The 16,912-nt window shown below is 34.9% G+C and overlaps 1 protein-coding gene across 1 annotated transcript; it reads left to right on the top strand.

Moving 5' to 3' along the window:
* Positions 1-4,481: 4,481 nt before the first annotated feature.
* Positions 4,482-10,209, top strand: LOC113752229. Its single transcript, XM_027296354.1, has 2 exons — positions 4,482-4,664; positions 6,799-10,209. Exons 1-2 carry the CDS (start codon positions 4,482-4,484, stop codon positions 10,207-10,209), a joined length of 3,594 nt encoding a protein of 1,197 aa, XP_027152155.1.
* The last annotated feature ends 6,703 nt before the right edge of the window (positions 10,210-16,912 follow it).

Raw genomic sequence — 16,912 nt, 5'->3', positions numbered from 1 at the left:
AATTGACAATGATATCCAAAAAGGGCGGTTGAAACTTAAAGCTAAAATGCACAACGAAGATTTTCTTATTGTGTAATTAAGTTGAGCACCGGCCACTTCAGGATTGGCGTACGAACTGGTGCATTTTACTTAGGAATTAGTATTCTAGATCTGGGCTCATTTGGTAATATGAGCCCCTAAGCAATTAAGAAACACTTATGGGACCCATCAAAATAATAAGAGCAGACCAGTTACAATGCATGATAACGTTGCAAGCATCATGGATAAAATAGTCATATTAACACCAAGCAAGAATTATATTAGGCCCAGAAGACCCTTTTATAAAAGATAATGCAAAGTGTATGAAAATTGAATTTCACGTGGGCGTGAGTTTCATAATAAAACTATAGAATCCATCAAGCAATTAGAAAGAATTAAAAAGGCTTTACGCAACAGTGAGGTTCACAAGAGAGAAAGAACAATTTGACAAGTAAGATAATGAGTTGGGGAAAAAATGATAATTACTCAGTAGCATTAAAACATAGAATTCCACCTACAAAGTCACGGAGATGCAGAAATACGAAGAAATGGGAAAAAACAAGTAAATAAAAAATTACTGGGTAAAATCGGAAAACAGGAGTGACTAATTTCAATAACGAGGACAAAATTACTGTATGCAAGGCCGTATTCCCGGAAAAACCAAATGAAAGGGAGCATTAATTAGTACTACAAAACACGTACGGATACAATGAAAACAAAACTCAAGACATTTTTGCCCAAAACATTCAAATCCCATTACCAAACAATCAGGATAGTAGGGAAGGATAGTTCAAGCCTGTAGTCAGTATAATCCAATTTGATAACCCACAAACCAATTTTGTAATGAAAGAGACTACAGACTTTTTGACTGTTGGCATGCATACAGAAATAAAGGATTGTGAGTGAGTTATATATGTACCTCAGCCACAGCTGTGAGGTCACTGATAGTTATAACTCTGTCATCATCTGGTATAGGTAGCAGTTTGAGACGATCAGTATAAGTCCGCTCAGTATAGTTATAACCGGCCACTTCAGGATTGGCGTACGAACTGGTGCATTTTACTTAGGAATTAGTATTCTAGATCTGGGCTCATTTGGTAATATGAGCCCCTAAGCAATTAAGAAACACTTATGGGACCCATCAAAATAATAAGAGCAGACCAGTTACAATGCGTGATAACGTTGCAAGCATCATGGATAAAATAGTCATATTAACACCAACCATTGCATTAACAACTTGTACAATATCAGCTCAACATCTCTACCTTGTCCACTAAATTGACAATGATATCCAAAAAGGGCGGTTGAAACTTAAAGCTAAAATGCACAACGAAGATTTTCTTATATATGTATAGGATACACACACACACTAGCCAACCCTTACAATCTTATGATTTTAAACCTTTAAAACTAACAAATTCTATTTTGCAGGAAAAATGACAAACTCAAAAGCAGTCGACAGTTGGATACCTCGCAACCTTGTTAATAATCCTATTGCTAGCGATTATTATTCTTACAAACAACAATGCAGGGAGGATAGAATCCAATATTTCGATGTTGTATTTTACAACACCGAAACCGGACAACGTATTCCTCCATGTCTTCGGAACCAATACGACAACATTGCTTCAAAATTAACAAACTATACAGTTCGCAGTCTGAAGGATCATAGCTTTATAAGACGAAGAAAAATTCAGAGATTAACCCTTCACAAACATTGGATTAAAACCCAATGGGGAGTACAAGTACCTGAATTTGACAAAATGATTTAGGAAACAAAACAAGAGTTATCTGCAACAATCTGCTGAAGAGTACAAACATACATTCAAGCTGGCTCAATCGGAACAAAATTCAGAAAAAAAATCATTTCTACTGTAGCACCGGAAGCACTATAGCAATCCGGCAAGTTACTGTGCAAACACAGCAACAAAAGACAAACGCTGCACTTTAGCGCGCACTGTAGCAAATCACTGTAGCGGATACTGTAGCACTACGGAGATTTTTGCTATAAATACCCCTCAAACCCAACACCATTCTTACACCATTCTAACACCATTTCTTCAAGTCTCATTCTCTCTCTAGTTTGAAGAAACTCTCCTCCCTCTCTCTACAAACAAGTTCTTAGTTTTTATATTTTAGTTTTTAGAATCAAACAAAAGAGCTTGCACAAGCTTCATATCCTTGTAAGTTCTCTTTTATTTTTATATTCTGTTATTCAATATTCAATCAAATGGTCAGCTGAGCCGCCTATATTCATATCCATTTATTTGTTTTTAAAACTAACAAATATATATATATTTGTTAGTTTTAAAACTAACAACAATCATATATATATATATATAAGGAATATTAAATATACAAAATTATGTCAAAAGAATTAGAAGGACAAATCTTTGTATGAGCAAATTGAGTTCCTTTGAAAATGTATTAACTATTGATAATGTTTTACTACTATTTTCCATATACATTGAATTAATTGGATATATGATTGTTGAAAAATTCTTGGTTTTATATACTTTTTAATGAATTGTTACTGGTTCCTGTGTAGTTTTAATGTTGTGGTTCTGTGGATATTAAATTAGTTTAAAACTTAATAATTATAGTAATTATAGTAAGAAAATTAAGGAGTTATAAGTGAGCTTGAGTTAAATCAAAATTAAACTTATAATCTGGATATTTTGTGAGTTAAGTATGAGTTTCATATTTATCACTTCAAATCTCATAATTCGAAATCCAAAAGTGGTACTAACTATATAAGCCAAATCTATGTTTGTTAAACCTCACTTCAGATGGCCCAATGACAAGCCTAAATCCTTCACTTTTTTGATTTAAATGAAATTAAATTTAAACCTAATGCATTACATGAGACTTGATAAACTTTCATTCTTTTTTTTGGACTTGATGAACATTTTAATAAGCAAAACATTTTGGTGGCTTTTAAATATAAAAAGGTTGAAGCTAAAAGGAGAATAAATAGATCAAGAATTTCAAATGCGCATCTATAATTATAAGAAGCAAAGAAATCCTAAATAAAGAACATTCAAGATCTTGACCGGCAGCATAAAACATTCCAAGTTGGGTGGAAAATTGGCGGATGTGATGGGTCTAAATCCACTCGTCAACGGAAGTCGTGACCCACCATGGAAAATTTTTATTTTCTTGTGGACAAAATCCTTGGAGGCATATTTTCTACTGACTTAATGGAAATTTTGATTCTCTATCAATTGGTTGTGGAATTGATTTTCTGATTTACGACCCTCACGTTTGCAATCTAAATTAATTTAAAAATGTTTGACTTAAAATCACCAAACCTATTGAAAATTTGTCACATATCCTAAATTTGATACGTCTATGTTAAAGAAGCAAGTAAATAAGGTTTCCATGAGATGAGAACAACAAAATCTAAAGCACGAAGGACAGTAGTCTGCATTTCATGTTGGATAGTTACAAAAGAAATGGTGCACATTTGTCAAAAAAGTTTTGTATGGATTTTGAATTTTTCTTTTAATGTAATTGTTCATTATCAAAATTTGATCTTTCAAAAGTTTATATTGTTGAATAAGAGGTCTGAGCACTCAAAAAGCATTTATACCTAAAGTGAATTATATATAGTGTGACAAACAGCTTAATTGGATGACCTCTATTAGTTTCTCCTAAAGGGCATGTAAGCATAGAACTCCCTTTTTTTTTTATCTTCTTTAAGCTAATCTATATTTCTTTCTCCTAGGAAGACACTCTTTGACATTAATGTGGCATTATAAAGTTTTTCACAAGTAAAACATTTTAATTGCTTTTAAATTATTGAATGCAAATGGGCCTTCAAGAAGAAAGAAGGTATCGCATGGGTCGAAGATGCAAGGTATAAAGCATGATTGGTTGCAAAGGGTTATAGTCAGGTATAAGATGTTGATTTTAATGAAGTATTTTCACCTGTTGTTAAGCATAACTCTATTTATACTTTACTTGCTTTAGTTGCCATGTATGATTTGCTATTGGAGCAGTTTGATGTTAAAACAGCTTTCTTGCATGGTAAACTTGAAGAGAAAATTTATATGAAACAATCTCAAGGATTTGAAATTGAAAAAAAGGAAGACCATGTTTATTTGCTAAAGAAATCTTTATATGGATTGAAATAGCCTCCAAGATAGTGATATAAGAGATTTGACACTTTTATGTTGGGTCATGGTCATTTAAGGAGCATGTATAATAGTTGTGTTTACTTTTGAAAGTTAGATGATGGTTCTTTCATTTATTTGCTGCTTTATTTTAATAACATGCTTATTGATGCCAAGAATTTGTCAAAAATTCACACTTTGAAGTTGCAGTTAAGTAGTGAATTTGAAATAAAACATTTGGGAACAGTTTAAAAAATTCTTGGCACGGAGATCAAGAGAGATCGAGGAGTTGGAAAGTTATTCTTGACCCGAGAAAATTACTTTGAAAAAGTCTTGGAAAAGTTTAGCATGAAAGATGCTAAACCTCTGATTATTCCTCTTGCTAGCCATTTTCGACTATCTGCTGCTCAGTCATCAATGTCAGTTGAAGAGAAAGAATATATGGCATGGGTTCCTTATTCCAGTGCAGTCGGCAACATTATATATGCAATGGTTTATACTTGTTCAGATATTGCACAAGCAGTTAGTGTGGTTAGCAGATAAATGTCTTGTCCTGAAAAAATATATTGGCAAGCTCTGAAGTGGATTCTCAAATACTTGCGAGGGATTTCAAACCGTTGTTTGGAATTTGGGAGAAATAATAATGCTTTGGTTGGTTTTGTAGACTCTGACTATGTCCGGGATCTTGATAAAAAAAATCACTTTCAGGTTACGTATTTTGTATTGGCGGTTGTACAGTTAATTGGAAAGCTACTTCACAACCTATTATAACTTTATCTACTACGGAGGCAGAATATATGGTTATGACCGAGACAATCAAAGGAGTCTTGTGGTTGAAGAGTTTGTTTGACAAACTTCGTTTATATCAAGGTATTACTACTATTTATTGTGATAGTCAAAGTGCCATTCATTTGACTAAAAACCAGATGTATCAAGAGAGGACGAAACACATTGATGTGAAATTTTATTTGATTCGAGATTTTATTGTTGAAGGAAAAGTTCTTGTTTCGAAAGTCAATATGAAGGAGAATCCTGCTGACATATTCACGAAACCTCTTTCAGTTTACAAGTTCAAGCAATATTTGGACTTAGCTGGTATTCATTGTTGGTGATTTAGGCCCATTGGGTTTTATATGGAGAAGGTGGAGCAGATTTGCTATTGTCGATGTTGGGGACACGCTAAGCTGGAGATTTGTTAAACTGGCTTTGTTCCACATTGTTTTTTATATAAAGGAGTCTTTCCCTTAATTGCCTATAAATATAGTGGGCTTGTGATGGGATTTAGTGCACAAAATCAAGTGAGTTTTAGTAGGCTATTTGGGTCCTTGAGTCATTAAATCTTTTGTTTAGTAAAATATTTTGGGTTCCCTTGTATTTTAAGTATTAGGTGTTTTGGATTTAGGAACACTTTTCTAAGACATTTTTGTACTCTCTTGTTCATAGTAAAATATTGCTCCTCCTCCGTCTGTGGACGTCAATCAATTTAATCGAACTATGTAAATTCATGTTTTCTTATTTTATTTATTTTTGCTTTGTTATTTGCCTTTTTTGGGGTTGTCAAAAATCATTTCGTCAATTTTCTGGGTCAGACCTAACAAAAGTTACTTTGGTATTGGTCATCTATAAAGTAATAAATGTTTGTAGAAAATTGTAGATAAAATAAGTACAACTGAAAGTCTTCATGGAAAGTCTGTAGAGTGATGTTTTCCTTTATCAATTGGTATCAAAATTAATGGCATGACCACTTAATTAATGGCTGGTTGAATTAGTCCGTCTCCGAGAATAAACCAACCAAAATTTACAAAGTATGATCAACATTCTTTGCTAAGCAGATGATCCTGCAATGTTCTTCATTAAACTGGACGATTTACACACGTAAAAAAGATTCAAACTTTATGTCATGAAAACTCTTTGCAATATTTGTATGAATTTATATCTCGTTCTCTGGTGAAAACTGTGTTTAACACAATACGTCGGACTTGATGAACTTCCTTGCTTTGGTTTTTTTAACTTGATGAACTTTTTAATAAGCAAAACATTTTGGTGGTTCTTAAACTATAAAAAGGTTTGAGGCTAAAAGAAGAATAAATAGATCAAGAGTTTCAAATGCGCGTTTAAAATTAGAAGAAACAAAGAAATCCTAAATAAACAGCCATCAAGATCTTTGGCGGGCACATGTAACGTTTCGAGTTGGGTAGAAAATTGGTCAATGTGTTGGGTCTAAGTCCGCTCGTCAATGAATGTCGTGACCCACCACGGAAAATTCTTATTTTCTTGTAGACAAAATCCTTAGAGACATATTTTGTACTGAATTAATGAAAATTTTGATTCTCTATCAATTGGTTGTGAAATTGAATTTTTGATTTACGATCCTCTCTTTTTCAATCTAAATCAATTTAAAAATTTGTGACTCAAAATCACCAAACCTATTGAAAATTTGTCAAATATCATAAACTTGATAGGTTTACATTAAAGAAGCAAGTGAAATTAGGGAGGTCGTCCGTTTGCTATAGCGGAGGGGGCGGATTTTATGTCTTTCATGGAAGAGGCTGAGGTTTTCGATGTAGAATTTTCAGGAGCTAGTTTCACGTGGTCTAATAATAGGAGAGGTAGAGCCAGGATTTCTAAGAGGTTGGATAGATTTTTAATTAATGGGGATTGCTAGGATATCTCAGACGCTATTTCTGTGCTTCATCTGCCAAGACACCCTGCGGATCATGCACCGTTGAAGATTACGTTTGCTGCTAGGTCAGATAACAAGCTGAGGCCCTTTCGATTCTTGAATGTCTGGACGACCAAACCAGAACACTTGGAGGTGATTCGCGAGTCTTGGATTCAAGATGTGGATGGACCTCCGTTGCGAGTTTTGTGCTCTAAACTTTTGGCAACCAGGAGGGCTATTCAGGCCTGGAACAAACAACATTTTGGGAATGTATTTGATGTTGTTCGATTTGCAGAAGCTGCGGTACAATGTGCAGAGGAGGCTGTGGATCAAGATGCTTTGGAGGAGTGCCTGATTGAACTCAGCAAGGCTCAGGCGAAATTGCGGCAAGCATTGTCAATTGAAGAGCAATTTTGTTGCCAAAAGGCCAGGGTAAAATGGCTTCGACAGGGAGATCGCAATTCAAGTTATTTTCATGCTGTAGTAAGACAGAGAAGGGCTCAAGGAATGATACACCGCATTAAAAATTCGAATGGTGATTGGGTGGACACGACTATTGATATAGCAAGTCAGGCAATCACTTATTTCTCTGACCTATTCACGGGCTCTTTGCAGTCGTCTCCTGATATGAGGCATTTAATTCCGTCCATGATCTCAGAAGAGGAAAATGAGAAATTGGAGGCAGTACCTACGATTGAGGAGGTCTATCGAGTTGTAAAGTCAATGGATGGGGACAGTGCTGCTGGACCAGATGGATTCACAGGCAAATTTTTTACATATGCATGGGAAGTGGTCGCCCAAGATGTCTACAACGCGGTAATCAGCTTCTTCTGTGGTGCAGAGTTGCCTCGATTCATCACCTCTACCTCTATTGTGTTAATTCCAAAAAAGCCAAACCCTCAGGATTTTTCTCAATTTAGGCCCATCAGCTTGTGTAACTTCTTCAACAAGTTCCTATCCCGGATTTTAGCAGAAAGATTGGCTTCTGTGTTGCCAAAAATTATTTCTCCCCAACAGACAGGTTTTGTCAAGGGCCGAAATATAACGGAAAACTATCTGCTAGCACAGGAGTTAGTATCCAGTATTGGAAAAAAGAATAGAGGTGGAAATGTGGTAATGAAGCTTGACATGTCAAAGGCGTATGATCGGGTGGCATGGGATCATATTATTGTTTTGAGGAGATTCGGATTCGGGGAAATATTTATCAATATGGTATGGCGATTGCTCTCTAATGTTTGGTTTTCGGTCATTATAAATGGGTCATCGTATGGCTTTTTTAAGTCTACGAGAGGACTTCGTCAGGGTGACCCATTATCGCCAGCGTTATTCATTATAGGGGCTGAGGTGCTGTCTAGAGGATTGAATAACCTCGTCATGCAATCAGGTTTTGTGGGTTTTAAAGTCCCGTATGCATGTCCTTCTATAACTCATTTATCTTTTGCGGATGATGTTCTCATATTTTCAAACGGATCCTCACATTCTTTAAAGAACATCATGCAAGTGCTTAAAGAGTATCAAATGTGCTCAGGACAGCTGATAAATGTGCAAAAAAGTTGTTACTTAGTTCATCCATCAGTGTCACTGGCAAGACGACGGGTGATCGAACGAATCACTACATTTGCCTGGAAATCATTCCCGATACGTTATCTAGGGTTCTCACTCTACCTTGGGAGGTGCAAATCATCATATTTTGGGGAAGTATGTCAATCTATCCTAGCAAAGATTATGTCATGGAAATCAAGATTACTTTCCTTTGGAGGCAAGATAGTTCTAATCAAGCATGTATTGGCTTCAATGCCAGTGCATCTGCTGTCAGCGGCGGTGATACCGGGTAAGGTATTCAGAACCATAGAACAGGCTTTCTCTACATTCTTATGGGGGTCAACACAAGAGGAGTCCAAGTTTCACTGGATACGGTGGTCCCAGATGTGCTATCCCGTAGACGAGGGAGGAGTCGGTTTCCATAGGATACAAGATGTTTATAAAGCCTTTTCATTCAAACTTTGGTGGAACTTCAGAAAGGGATTGTCACTATGGGCGATTTTCATGAAAGCAAAGTATTGCAAACTTCTTCATCCTTGTCAGGTACAACTCAGGCCAATGGATTCAGCACTCTGGCGGAGAATGGTGAATGTGAGCCGACTAGTGGAGCTCTCTATGTTATGGATAGCCAAATATGGAGCCTGTCATTTTTGGTACGACAATTGGTTGGGAGATGGTGCTTTGTTCCTCCGAGCCACGGTTGACACAAATTTGACGTTCGGTAATTTCATCATCAATGGGCATTGGGATGTAAACTTGTTATATCAGAAACTGCCAAAAGAAATGGTGCCCTCCATTTTAGATCACCCAATCCCGGAAGAAGGGGGTGAAGCTGAAGTGATTTGGATGACCACGACTTCTAGAAAATTTTCTCTAAACTCAGCCTTTCAGGATATTAGGCGTGCCCGTAACAAGTCGTTGGTGTTTGAGAGGATTTGGCATCCTCGTGTCCCTTTGAAATTCTCATTTTTCATGTTGCGATTGTTGCTCGGTAGGTTGCCGATACCGGATAGATTATGCAAACTTGGTTTTCACTTACCTTCAAAATGTTTTTGTTGTCATTCGGCATCACAGGAATCAATTGAGCATTTATTCTCCAATGGACGTATTGCCTCTGAAGTTTGGAATTATTTTGGAGGTGTATGTGGTATGGACTTTCCAGGACCATCTTTACGTCCCCGCATAGTAAGTTGGTGGTTAAGTTCACATGATTCTGAGATACAACGATTTATTGCACACATTCTCCCCGGTATAGTTTGTTGGCAAATTTGGAAGGCAAGAAATAAAGCAATGTTCGAGGGTTCCCAGATGCGATCTTCTGCCATTTGCAATGCTATTTTTTTGGAAATACAGACCATTGTGAGGATTCACTTCAAACAAGTGTGGCGAGTACAGTCATTTACTCAGTTATATGATTGGTCGTATTCATCTACAGTTACCCTTACATACAAATTTGTTCGTTGGGAAAAGAAGGAAGCAAATGGATATACACTTAATACGGATGGCTGTTCAAAGGGTAATCCAGGAGTGGGTGGAGGTGGTGGAGTTCTTCGGGATTCAAATGGCATACCCCTGATAGGTTTCTCAGCATATTTTGGAGAAACTACATGTCTCCGTGCAGAGGCTCGGGCACTCCTTCTAGGTCTTCAAATATGTGTACATAGGGGTTTTGAAAACCTATATGTGCAATCTGATTCTTTGGCATTAGTTCGAATTCTTCAACATTGCACTTATTGCCCCTGGCACATTCGACTGGAGGTAAGGCAAATTTGGAAGTTAGTCGAAGATCCGGATCGTTTTTCGCACTGTTACAGGGAGGCTAATACAGTTGCTGATGTTTTGTCTAATGAGGGCGTATCTCATCCAGAATAGCAAGTCAAGACATATGAGACTTTCAATACATTCCCACCACTGGCTCGGGGGGCAATTCGGCTGGATAGATTAGGAATGCCTTCAATCCGGAAAATTAGATCCAACTAAACTCCTCGTGTATCGATTTCTGTTGCTATTCTAATAGCTGATCCCTATTTATTAAAAAAAATAAAGAAGCAAGTGAATGAGTTTTCCATGAGAATAACAAAATCTAAAGCTCGAAGGACAATGCTTTGAAAAAAAAAAAAAAGCATGAAGGACAAAATTAATGTTTAAAAAAGTAGTCTGCATTGCATGTTGGATAGTTACCGAAAAAAAAAGTGCACACTTTATCAAAAAAGTTTTGTATAGATTTGGAAACTTTATCAAAAAAGTTTTGTATGATATCTGTTAGTTTCTCCAAAAGAACATGTAAGTATAAAACTCCTTTATTTGCCTTTTTTGAGCTAATCTATATTTTTTTCTCAATGAAGGCATTCTTTGACACTAATGTGACATCACAAAGCTTTTCATGAGTAAAATATTTTAGTGGCTTTTAAATTATAGAAAAGAAGAAGCTAAAAAAAATGAATAGACCAACAACCTAGAATGCAGATATCAAACCAAGAAAAACAAAGAAAAATTCGTAAATGTATAGCCTCCAAGATCAAGACGTCCACATATGGCGTTTCAAAGGGGTTAGAATAGTAGGTTTGGTGGTCCAATACTTTCATTCATTGTAGGGGCCTCAACCAAATTATGATCTGTTCATGTCAGCAATTATTTGGGTCATTTTGGAATAGCGCCAAGCCACCTATTGGGCAATGACGTTAAATTCAAAATTCTATCCAAAAACCAATCCATGTATGGCCGACAGAAAAAATTACGTATCAATTGTATACAAGTTGTTTGGGAAAAGTCTCCAATTAGGTGGAGATTCTCTGCAATATTGCATAATGCAATTCATCTTAATCCATGGAAGTTAACCACAAGACTTTGAAAAGTTTACGAATATAAATGGACACAGAATTAGCTTCAAAATTTGACTTAAGCTGATGATATCTTTTCATCCAGCCTGCATCTCAAATTTATTTGTGGTAAAAATTAAACAAAGAAAAATCCAGTAAAACCAGCATTTTTAGTGGGGATTTAATTCGATCAACTAAAACTTGGCCTTTATATGCCACATAGATAAGCCATCAAGAGTCTGATCTTCAACGACATAATTATATTACTAGGTTGTCAGTAGACTGATTGATATCACGTTTAAATGGAGAAAATGGGAATCCATGCTAACTATATATATATATCTTTTTCAAGTTAAATTCCAAAATAATATTAATACTTTTTCAAAACTATTCCTCGATTTAATAGTCCTTGTGAGTTGTAGACTTGCAGCAGGTGAACAAAAATATAAATTATATTGCAAAAGTTTGTAATTACAAGGACATGTTGACACAACATTTCCTCAGCCTTTTTCTATTTTACTACCTTGTTGTCTAACCTCTGTGCTTTCTAATAATGGGATTCCATTCTACTACCAATTTTTCCATCTATTCATTACTCTTGAATATTTCTCATCCTGCACTTTTGAACATCTCTCACATTTTTTTTTTGGGTTTATTCTAACTCAAACGAATATTGTCTTCTAGATGAAGTACTAGTACTTGGTCAAATGCATAAGTTTTTATCACATAATTTCTAATGTGATTATTACACTATTTTATTGTTAAATTACGATATACTCGAGGTGATTGCAGTTAATTTGCAATTCAATGGGGACAAAATTGTGATAGTAAATTTGGTGTAACTGATAGTAAGTTTTTGCACAAAACAAGTAACTTTTATAATTTATGTGACTTGCTATTTAAATACCAAATCTTACTGGATTTTTTCTAGCTAAAATTACCATTTTTTGCAAAACTCGGCATTTTTTTAACATAAAACATACTATTTTTCAAGAAAAACTTATGACTTCATTAACAAATCTTACTGCTTTTTTAGTAAAATTTACTATATAATTAACAAAATCTTCTGAACTAATGGGAGTATCTAAGTTTGGTTTCGGGTCCTTGTTTAGTGTTTTCCCGAATGTCAGCTCTCTTACTCTCACCCCTTGGGCTTGGTCAGTTTTCGAGATGTATATTTGCCCTGAAGCTGATGAAATTAGGTCTCCGATGAAGGGGTTGAAAGAGATTACTGCATGTTTAGAGATTCATGATTTCGAGACTACGCTGTCATGCATTTTCTCCATTTTGGACAACTGCTCTAACCTGTTCGAAATGAAGTTATTTATCCACCGTGATGTCGTCTTTCATGTTACAAACACTCTTATTTCAAGATGTATGGCCCGTTATCCAAGAGTTATATGGAGATGGGGAATGTGGAAAGAAGGTACAGAAGATGCTTGGATTCTTGATGGCGTCTTATAAGCTTTATGGGTCCCGAAGGCTTAGTTGTTAATGTCTGATTCTGGTTGGAGAATATCTGCTTTCACGCTGGTACATTTGTATTTTACCAAATAATAAGAACTGGCTACGCTTAGTGTATGTGGCCAAATTAAACATCCACTTTCAGTGTGACATATTTGTGCGGCTTTGGTGAATCAAGATAGGCTTGTATTGGAGGAGACGTGAAGTTGGGGAGCGATGCAGCGAGGGTTCCACCTGCTTTGCATCATCCATCTGAAACTTCCTATTTTCACCACAAAGAAACTTCCTATTTTTTGTTCAAAACTTCCTATTTTTTCAAACAAAATTAATGACTTTGTTAATAAATTTTAACATTTTTCATGTACAGTATACCAGTAAAGATCTAAATAATGATAAGCTTGGTTAGTGCTGCCAAATGGGGGTTGGTTGGTGACTTGAATAAGAACTGAATAATAACAGTAGCAGTAAACACGAATAAATACCAAGAAGATGCCCGATTGGATGTTTTTTGGTACCGGATATTTGATAAAGCTACCCCACCCCAGATGGGCGGTTCATTTAAATGCTAGTAGAAATTGCTGACAAAGACGACTACATAAAAGTTTTCAGGGAAAGATGACCATTTGCTCTCGAGTGATGTATATATTTCGTTTTTCATCAGAATTATCAGTATGGACCAGTCCATCGATGACTTGGGACAGGGGTAGTTGTCAGGTTAACTGTCTTGAACGGTTTTTGTTAATATATTGAATAATAAGTTAGGTCATCAATGAAAGTCTCGATACTCCGTGGAAAATCTGTACATTTTGTGGGGAAAAAAAAAATCCTTGGAGACCAATTCTAGATTCAACTAATGGAAACGTTCATTCCCTATCATCAATTGGTTCATTTACAGATTTATGCTACCACAGAACTTCCACCCTCTTTTTTGCAATTTAAATTAATATAAAATTTTTTATAGAAAATCACCAAACCAATTGAAAATTTGTCAAATGGGAATAACAAATGTTTTTTGGGGTTTGAACCATTTTTATCTTTAAAGTTTCCTTAAAGACATATTTAGACCTAACAGTTTCAAATTTTCATCAATTTTGTGTAATTGATGACAAATCAAATAATTTGGAAAATTTGGTAAATAATGAATTAAGTTTTTGTACGCTGTCAGTGTCAATATTTTTTACACTAATAGTTGTAGATGTATGCTACTTTTGAAAAAACTGAATTTCAAATTTAAAATTAAATTATGTGGCATAATCCAATACAACTCATATATTGTGTACATAAAAAAAAAAAAAAATTACACCTTAGCTAAAGTATCTTTAGTCGCCCATCTCACATTTTTTCTCATTTAGTCCTTTTCCTTTTTCTCGAACGCAAAGTAGTCTTTATTAATAATTTTAGTTTCTTCCACCATCAAATCCAGCAGTGCTAAAGGGTGTGACCAAAATTTCAACTAGTCTCTTAAAAAAAAAAAAGCGATCTTTACTTTCTTCCCATTTGTTTTCATTTCTAAATATGTCTCTCCTTTTTTTCTTTTTTTTCTTTTTTGTTTTCACGTTCATCAACAATCCCTTCCACTAGGGATTGGGTTACCAAATTAAATTTCATCGAAAAGGTTTTGGTACCTCTAGCCTTATACCCTCCTTCTAGGGGTGAGATACCAAATTTGTACATGATTTTAAATTCAATTTGGTAATTTGAAATCGGATATTTGGTAATTTGGTACAAAAACGATATTTAACAAATTCACTAAATTCTAATGTGGTATAAAATAGGTAATGAGATTTTCAATTTGGTAATAACCGATTTCGAATTCAAATTCGATAAAATAAAATAAGGTACCATATTACCACATTCAAATACCAAATTAGTTTATAAAATTATATAATATATAGGTAAATGTATAGAGTATTAATATATTATATAAGTAAAGGCTATTAATAATAGATAGTATATAGTATTGTCATGTACCTATAATAATAAAAATATATAATGATGAACAATATATTATTTTAGTATTTGTTATATGATTATAATAATACAAATATACAATAATACATAACTATAATACTTATCCTTTTATACATAACTAGAATTAGATAATAAGTATAAGTATAGTACTAAATATTACACGTAATTAGTAATTAGAATTTAGACATTAGTTCATCATTCATGTTTAGATTATTAAATATTTGAATGTATAACTTTTAACTTACAAGTATTAGTATACTCTTATTTTTTATGCAAACAATACAAATTAAATTTACCAAAATTGGGATTCACAGCTAATAAAGCCTAAATTTGACTTGGAAGTCTATTGGCAGTGAAAACTTGACAAAACCCAAGAGATAGCTTTTGCAATTAGACTGTGTCTTAACTTACAATTTTCAAGTTCTTTGCCTCTCATTTTTTTAAAAAGAAAAATAGCCTGTTATTATTGTTATAAGAGATCCAAAGTACATAGAGAGAAACACCACTCCCAGCCTGCGTGACTGATTAAACAAAGTTACCCTCTATATCTAACCCTACGAAAACTAGGACAACCCCACCTATCTAAAGTAATATCTCCTCTAACCATGCGGGGAAGGTCAAGGACGGAATCACAAACTACTAACTCCCTAGAATCAGCCCCAAGCATAGCAAGTCTATCCGCAGGTTTATTCGCTTCTCGAAAACAATGTGATATCTCGATGTAGTGATGACTATACTGCACCAATTCTTGTAACTCCTGCTGCACCACCCACGGACACTTAGCTCTCCCCTGAATAATCTGGATAAGAACCAACGAGTCAGACTCCAAATGAAAATTGGCCAGCCCTCGAGCTATTCCTAACCGCACCCCATGAAACAGCGCTTTGACTTCCACTTGTAAACTAGTCATCTCTCCAAAGTAACAGGAGAATGCTAACAGGACCCTCTCATCACTATTCCTAAACAGACCTCCCCTCCACTCCTCCCAGTGTTGCCTCTTGAGCATCCATCTGAATTTAACTTCACGGTTGCTTGCACCAAACATTTCCACCTAACCTGTACCACATTCACAACACTTCTCAACCCAGCTACTACATCAAAGAAACTAGGCCACAATGAACAAGGAATACTAATTTCCCGGAAATGAACGCCATGGAAAATCTGTACGTTTTGTGGGGAAAAAAAATCCTTGGAGACCAATTCTAGATTCAACTAATGGAAACGTTCATTCCCTATCAGTTGGTTGATTTACAGATTTATGATACCACAGAACTTCCACCCTCTTTTTTGTAATTTAAATTAATATAAAATGTTTGATAGAAAATCACCAAACCAATTGAAAATTTGTCAAATGGGAATAACAAATATTTTTTGGGGTTTGAACCATTTTCATCTTTAAAGTTTCCTTGAAGACATATTTAGACCTAACAGTTTCAAATTTTCATCAATTCTATATAGTTGACGACAAATCAAATAATTTGGATACCAAAAAAAAAAAAGAGCTTGGCAAATAACGAATTAAGTTTTTGTACACTATTAGTGTAAATATTTTTTACACTAGCAGTTCTAGATGTATGGTACCTTTGAAAAAACTGAATTTCAAATTTAAAATTAAATTATGTGGCATATATCCAATACAACTCATGTATATATTGATAGCCCATAAAAAAAATTGCACCTTATCTAAAGTATCTTTAATCGCTGGTCTCATATATTTTTTTTCTCATTTAGTCCTTTTCCTTTTTCTCGAACACAAAATAGTCTTTTTTAATAATTTTAGTTTCTTCCACCATCTTTCTTCTTCTTCCATCTCAAGTTCTTCAACAATTCCTTCCACTACGGATTGGGTTACCAAATTAAATTTCATCCAAATGGTTTCGGTACCTCTAGCCTTATACCCTTCTTCTCCTTGTTCATATTAATTCTTGGGCTTGGATAATTGAAGAATTACAGCTAATAATATGCATCAATAAATTTATTTATTTATATAAATGCAAGATTTTTGTTTAGGGATTATAATTTATAGCTTTCTTGTTTCCCTGGCCAGTCATGCAAGTAAACTTTTTTTTTGTGCAAGTAAACGATTAAGTATTCACCTAATGACAACACAGGAAAAGCAATCTACTTAAGATGCAAAAGAACAGGGGTAAATTATGATTAAACAACCTCAAGGGGCTAATTCCTAATTTAGTAGAATTGCCAATCCCTTGTGTTCTTGACGTGCTGGGAGGGTCTGGTCGTGACTCAGCATCGGAAATTCTTACGCCGGAGGAACGTTTGTTAAACAAATTTGGTTTTAAGGAAAAAGATTCCCACTTGGT

This window comes from Coffea eugenioides, chromosome 11 (genome assembly GCF_003713205.1).
Source record: "Coffea eugenioides isolate CCC68of chromosome 11, Ceug_1.0, whole genome shotgun sequence".
In the NCBI taxonomy this organism is placed as follows: Eukaryota; Viridiplantae; Streptophyta; class Magnoliopsida; order Gentianales; family Rubiaceae; genus Coffea; species Coffea eugenioides.
This window is presented reverse-complemented; position numbering and strand designations above follow the sequence as displayed.

Bases quoted from the DNA above. Each gene is read 5' to 3' on its own strand.
- LOC113752229 (XM_027296354.1), top strand. From the start codon at position 4,482: ATGAAAGATGCTAAACCTCTGATTATTCCTCTTGCTAGCCATTTTCGA. The intron at 4,665-6,798 runs GTTAGCAGATAA...GGGGATTGCTAG, and splicing joins TTGCACAAGCAGTTAGTGTG to GATATCTCAGACGCTATTTC.